At 67.2% G+C, this 6,562-nt stretch overlaps 1 protein-coding gene across 1 annotated transcript; it reads left to right on the top strand.

The window, feature by feature from the left end:
- Window positions 1-1,083: 1,083 nt before the first annotated feature.
- Window positions 1,084-6,562, top strand: LOC122495873 (lymphocyte antigen 6E-like). Its single transcript, XM_043601934.1, has 3 exons — window positions 1,084-1,198; window positions 3,121-3,219; window positions 5,599-6,562. The coding sequence occupies exons 1-3, from the start codon at window positions 1,147-1,149 to the stop codon at window positions 5,808-5,810; spliced, it is 363 nt and encodes a 120-aa protein (XP_043457869.1). The 5' UTR covers window positions 1,084-1,146; the 3' UTR covers window positions 5,811-6,562.

Below are 6,562 nucleotides of genomic sequence, written 5' to 3'. Positions count from 1 at the left end.
TGGGTCTAAGAATGTTCCGGACAAAGATAACGATTCTGCCGCGGAAGGAAAGGAGGGAAGGGTGTTCCGGGCATCAGGCCGGGCCCGGGTGAGGGCATGGAGGCATGTGGCTTCACTCTGGAGGCCGAGGGGAGGGCGGGGAGGCTGGAGGACACAGGGGAGGCCAGGCGAGGCAGGCTTATGTGGACAATGTGTGCCTGCAGAGCTCTTGGCGGACTGTGACACGGTCGGAACTGCATCTGGAAGGGAGGCTCTGGTCGCTGGGGAGGGGACTCCAGCTGCCAGAAGAGAGAGGCTGGTGGCCCTCGGAAGGGACGCAGTGGAAACACCAGGAGGTGTGAGCTCCAACCTTCAGCCTCTGGAACCCTAGCCAGACCCCAAAACAGCACCTGGGGGCAGCCCACTGTGCCCAGGCTGGTCCCTGCATCCTCCCAGGGCACCCTTGTCATTCAGGGTCCCCCAAGCCTGGCCTGGAGGCCAATGGGCAGTGGCTCAGTGCCATCTGAGATGCTGGGCCCCTCTGGCCCTGCCCACCCCTGCTCGGTCATCCCTGCAGCCCAGCGGTACCAGCCTCTCCGGGAGCTTGTCAGGGATGCAGGGTCCAGGGCCTCAGACTCAGCATCTTGCCAGGGTCCCTGTGATGTGTGCGCACACAAAAATTGAGACGCGCTGGTCCAAAGCCAGGCTTCAGCCTGCAGTGTCTCAGTGTCCCCACTCAAATGGGCTTGGCGCCTCCCTGATTGGCCTGGCCTGGCCAGGGGAGAGACACAAGAGAAATGGCTGTGCTTACCCGGAAGACCCAGGCAGGGCTGTGTCCCCCAGGCCCCAAGCGTGGACTGTCACCCATAGACCATCGAGACCTTCCCTTCTCCCCAGCCGGGCCTGGGACCTCACGATACCTCGAGGGACCGGGAGGCCAAAGGCTCAGGACGGGGAGGCAGGCAGAGAGAGGGCACAGGTGACCTGAGAGCCCCTGGAGCCCTGGGGGTGGGGCAGAGGGGAGCCCAGGCAGCGTGAGTCAGGCTGGCCCTGCCGTCCCAAGTTCAGCTCCAGCTAAATTACTAGGTCTGACCCGGCGAAGAAGCCAGTCATATAAAGGCACCTGGTGCCGGCCGCTCCCCAGTCCCAGCCGGTGGATGCCCCACGATGAGGCCACTCCTGGTGTTTCTGCTTCTGGCCGCTCTGTGCACTGACCTGGGTAAGAACCACTGACCCGGGTGGGAGGGCTGGGGACAGACAGCTGCTGGGCGTGGCTTCCCCCTGAGGAGTGTGTGTGTGTGTTGGGGGGGAGACCTGGAGACCTTTGTGTCCCTTTGGGCATAGTTTCTAGTATATCTGCCTCTCGTGGGTGAAAGAGCCGGTGACAGGCCTGAGTCTGCAGAGCTCTGGGCCGACAGGGGGACCAGCTACCAGCCAGGAGGCCAGTGTCCTGTTTTCCTGGACAAAGGGGATTCTTGGGAGGCAGGACTCTCGGTGCTGGAATCAGGGAAATGAGTTGGTCACTCCCAGCCCCTCTTGCTGGCTGTGTGACCTTGAACGAGAGCACCTGTTGCTTTGGGGCCACCGGAAATGGGGCCCCGGGGAGGGGGTGATCCAGCCTGTGATTAACAGCTGAATAATTACCACCCAGGGATAATAGCCCCCTCCACATGCCCTGAGTGGAGGTGGGAGAGCTGGGGCCTCCGGCCTGTCTGGGGAGCCGCCTGGGGGGAAGGCAGAGACAGAGGCGCCTCGGAGACCAGGCCCATCCCGAGGAGGCCAGAAACACAGATGGAGGGGACACTTGGGCAAAGGTTCGAGGCTGGCTCTGGGGACGGGGCAGGGGACAAGGTGTTTGTCAGAAGAGAGGCTGGCACAACGGTGAGGGGCGGCTGCCCGGAGGCCCCAGTGAGGCCTCCCCAGTGTGGAGATCCCCCCACACAGGGACTCTCCGACCCCTGAGGGGGAAACAGAGGCTATGTGAGTTTCTAGTTCAGAGGAAGCTGGGAGTGTCCCCCCCACCCGACGAGACTCAGTTGCAGACAGGAGCATAGGAACAGCCAGGGGTCACCCCCAGAGATGCCTCTTTTTCCTGGGGGTGTTCCAGAGTCCTATCCTGGGAAGAAAGCCTCTGAGCCTGGGGTCTGTCTGAGCTTGACCTCATCACCCGTGGTTCAGCCACAAGTGTCCCCACTTCCCCAGGGGAAGGGGTCCCTGATGTCTGCTGAGCCGTGTGTGGAAGAGGCTGTCACTCCCCTCCACAGGTGCCGGCTTTGATGTGGGAGCGGGCACACCACGGCCCCCAGGCCTGGCATAGACGTGCCCTTTCTCGCAGCACGAGCCCCTCCACCCTGGTTCTCCCACCTGCCCAATGGCCCCTTCGCAGTTCCGGGGGCACCCCCTCCAGGAAGCCCTCCCAGATGGCCCCCTCCCTCTATGAAGACACCTGGGCCAGGTGTCCCACAAAGTGTCACTCTATCTCACTCACCCCACTCCATCCCAACCTCAGCTGGCCGCCCCCACCCCCCGGGCAGCCTGCAGGCTCCTCCAGGCCAGGAGCCTTGTCCTGCATCCTTGTGGTCAGGGCCTGGGGCCGGTCACAGTGCACGGGGCGGGGGTCACCAGGGCCTTTTGCTGTGGACTGTCCACTGATCAGTCTGGGGTAGGGGCCGCTGGCAGGCCCCGGGCAGGGAGGGCAGGGCTGTTCCCTCCTGTTCACTAAGCAGCCCTTGGTGCCCACGGTGCGCAAAACCCTCCCAGCCCCCGCTGTCCTCGGGTCCAGGCCGCGGTGCAGGCCGGGAGCCCCAGCACAGGAGGGTGGGGCAGGGGCCAAGAGCCTGTGACTTGTCATCCGGGCAGCCTCAGGCTGTGCTCGGTCCCATCTCATAGGGAGGACTCTGTCGCTCAGAGAGGGGCAGCGGCAGTGAGAAGCAGAGCCCAGATCCCCCCCGAAGTTAACCCTCCTCCGTCCCAGGGCCCCCTCGCTCCTGCTGACCGGCCTGCCGAGTCTCTAGCCCCGTCCCGGGGGACCGGGAGCACCTCCAGAGGGAAGGGGGGTGGCGGAGGCTCAGAGAGGGCCAGACATGGCCCCCAGGCTCTCCCCAGCCCACGCTGACAGGGGTCCCTGCTTCCTCCCCCCAGCCCGGGCCCTTCACTGTCACGTGTGCTGTGGCCACAAGGACTGCGAGTCTCTGGTGGAGTGCGCCCCAACTGACAAGTACTGTGTGATCACGCAGGCCAGTGAGTACCCCGCACGCACCCCCACAGCCCGGCCAGGGGCCCCCCTGCGGTGCCGGAGGTGGTAGGGACCCGCCCACTCTGCCGGGCCCCGCCTCCGTGTTGGTGGGAGGTGGGCTAGGAGCAGCCCAGCGACACCCCGACCCCGACCCGACACTGACACCGCAGAGCAAGGCCAGATGTGGCCTTCCCGCTTGAGTCAGAGGGAGTCCGCGTGAGAGATGCAGGAGGAAGCAGGCCCCACAGGGATTCGGCAAGAATGGGCCTGGAGGGAGGCCGGCGCCTGGAGGACAGGGCGGGGTACAGGGCTGCAGGGCAGCCCGGCCCATGGCATCATGACAGGACCCACGGCCTCGGCCCCGAGGCCCGTCACCATCACCCTGCCTTTCCCGGCCGCACCTGTAGCCTGCCTCCAACAGACGACCCCCCCGCCCCTGTGCCTGGACCCCCAGGACAGGCTCCCTCCTTCCTCTGACCTCCCAAGTCCCTCTGTGGGTCTGGTTCTTCCCTGAGCCGTCAAGGGCTGGGCTGGGGCCCCGAGCTCTCGAGTGGTGCTTGATGGTGACCCTGGCAGGCGGGGTCAGGGTGTGAGGGGGGGCCACAGAAGGTCACATGGTGGGAGTTTGAGCACGGCAGGGAGGTGAGGGGCCCGGTCGCTGTGGTGGCCCCGAGGGGTGGGAAGCCTGACCGGGTCACTAGACAGGGCAGTGGGGAAGTTGGCCTGCAGGGGCAGCAGGCACAGGGTGGGACCCTGAAGTGAGGGGTGGGGGGGGGTTGGAAGATGCTGCAGAGACACTGGGTCCCTGAGCGGCCCCGAGAGAGGGGGGAGGCATGTGTGCTGAGGTTTGGCCGCAGGTGGCCGCGCGGGGTCCAGGAGGCAGGAGCGACTGCTTCTGGGAGGGGGTGAGGAGCCCCCTCCCCCCACCGGTCCCTGTCCCCATTGGTGTCCTGTCTGTGGAGGTCCCGGCAGCACGTCAGATGCCCTGGATGAGCCAGGCAGCCTCGCTGGGGCCCCAGCTCCCTGTGAGCCTCGATGATTACAAAGGCCCTCCCACATGGGACACAGAGCCCCCTTATTACGGGGAGACATGGTGTCTGGCTGGACCCCACCCCTCCTTGGTGCAGGGACGCTGTGAAGAGGCAGCACAAACCCCTCGATGCCTCCCGGACCTGCTCCCGTCAGGCGGAGAAGGACCCTGCCCAAGGACCAGGTCACTTTCTCAGGGCCTAGGGGACGGGGACGCTCCCCCACTTCTGGCCAAGTCCTGGGCGTGTGGGGCACAGGCAGGTGTGTTCTGTTTCAGTCACCTGGCCGATGGCCCCTGAGCACCCACTGTGCTCTGCGGCTCTGGCTGTGGCACAAGGCAGGGGTGGGTGGGAGGGCTGGGGAGGAGCTGGTCCCGGTGGTCCCCCCCATGCCGGGACCCCCCCCCCCCATGGGTGCCTTTTACTGCTGAAGCATCAGTTCTTACACCCAGACAGGACCCAACACCCTGAGGGCCCCCGTTCCCTCCCCGGGGTGGGGGCTTCCTTTAGACCCCCATGCCCCCCCCTTACCCCACCTCCTGTTTGCTCCTCACTGCCCATCTGCTGAGTCTGTCTGTCCACCCGTGTGTCCTGCCAGGCGGTGTTGCCCGAGCGGTCATGGCCCTGGATGACAATGGGGGGGGTGCTCCTCAGAGGGAGCCGTGAGCAGAGGCCCCCCGAGGGGGGAGGGTGCTGATGCGTGAGGGGGAACAGGAGGGATCCTGGAGCAGGAACTGGGGGACGGGACCCGCGGCTGCCGAGAGGCCGGTCGGCGGTCACGCCCGTGTGCTCCCAGCATCACCCGCAGGTGGAGGTGTCTCCTGGCCCCCTGCTGGCAATCCTGGGGGAGGGGCGGGGGCTCAGCCAGGGAGGAGGCGGCCACACTGGGTCAATGTCCCAGGCAGCACCTGCCCCCATCCTTCCCGTCTCCTCTGCAATAGCTCAGGACAGGGTTCGTGGACACTGCCCTGTTCTGTAATAGCTGAGCACGGTCGTGACCACTCATCACGTGTGACCGGAGAATTTGCTCCTGGGGCGTCTGGTGTCCCCCCCCCCCCCCGGTGGGCCCACGTGCGGGCGGGGGGACTGTGCACAGAGGTGGGTCCTGAGCGGGTGGGGACCGGCCCCCGACATCCTCCTCGTCCCGCTGCAGCCTGCCTGTCCCTCTGCTCTGCCCGGGCTGGCTACGGTCACCCGGCCACCCCACCCCTGCTCTAACCACCTCCCACTAGAACGGAGCCCCCGGGAGCCCTGGAAGCGGACGGGGCCTGCGGTGCCGGCAGCCCCGGGCCGCGGCGGGCCGGGCGGGGGACGCACAGAGCCCTCTACCCACGGCCCTCGCCCCTCTCTCCACAGCAAACCCTGGTGGCATCCTGGTCATGAAGTCCTGCTCCCCGGTGTGCCCCAACAGCACAATGTCCTCGGACGGCCGCACCCTCTCTGTCTCCTGCTGCCAAGGCAGCCAGTGCAACCGTAACGCGGCCGCGGGCCTGGCGGGCAGCCACGGGGCTCTGTGGCTCAGTGCCTCCGTCAGCCTGCTGTGGGCGCTGCTCCGGGCGGCCCGCTGAGCCCACGCTCCACGGGCGGGCCCGGCTCTCACCCGGCCCCTCGCAGGCCGTCGCCAGCCTGCCCCGCTCCCCGCACTCGGCCACCCACGCAGGCAGGAAGAGTCCCTGTCTCTCCTGTGCTCCTCCCTGCTTCCCCCGGGGCCGCCCGGCCCCCTCCTCGGGCTCCCACCCCGGGGCGGGAAGCCCCCCTACCTCAGGGAACCCGCCTCTGAGGGACCCTCGGCCCTCTCCCGGGGTCCCGGCCACCCGGTCCTCCCCGACACCCTCCACCCCATTGCGGGGCTTCCCACGGGGGCTCCTCCCACTCTGGCCTCGAGTGCCCGGGTCCACCATGCACGGGGCAGGCGGGTCAGAGGTCTGGGCGTCCCCTGCACCAGCCACGCCTGTGCTCCCCTGCGCACCGACCTGCCACTCTTTCCACGGCTCGCTCACACCTCAGGGGCGAATTCACTCTGCACAAGCACCCACCCCCGGGCCTCCTGGGAGCCAGGCACCCCGAGAGAGCCCACAGGGCCACCCCAGGTCAGCTCATGGGATGAGGGCCTCCAGGAGGCCGCCTCGCCCCCACCCCCAGTCCCTGCCAGCGAAGGCAGGCCTGTTCATGGTCCCCTGGCTGCCGCTGTGGGGGCAGAATCCGTGTGGGGCCTGTGTGCTCACTGGGCACGGGGGCTGGCCCGCCCCCCACCAGAGGCGCCCACGGCAAGGCCTCCTCCTAGGAGCTCGTGGAGGAGAATAAAGCTGTACATCCTGTC

Source organism: Prionailurus bengalensis, chromosome F2, assembly GCF_016509475.1.
Source record: "Prionailurus bengalensis isolate Pbe53 chromosome F2, Fcat_Pben_1.1_paternal_pri, whole genome shotgun sequence".
Taxonomy (NCBI): domain Eukaryota; kingdom Metazoa; phylum Chordata; class Mammalia; order Carnivora; family Felidae; genus Prionailurus; species Prionailurus bengalensis.
This window is presented reverse-complemented; position numbering and strand designations above follow the sequence as displayed.

Bases quoted from the DNA above. Each gene is read 5' to 3' on its own strand.
- LOC122495873 (XM_043601934.1), top strand. From the start codon at position 1,147: ATGAGGCCACTCCTGGTGTTTCTGCTTCTGGCCGCTCTGTGCACTGAC. The intron at 1,199-3,120 runs GTAAGAACCACT...TCCTCCCCCCAG, and splicing joins CGCTCTGTGCACTGACCTGG to CCCGGGCCCTTCACTGTCAC. The intron at 3,220-5,598 runs GTGAGTACCCCG...CTCTCTCCACAG, and splicing joins CTGTGTGATCACGCAGGCCA to CAAACCCTGGTGGCATCCTG.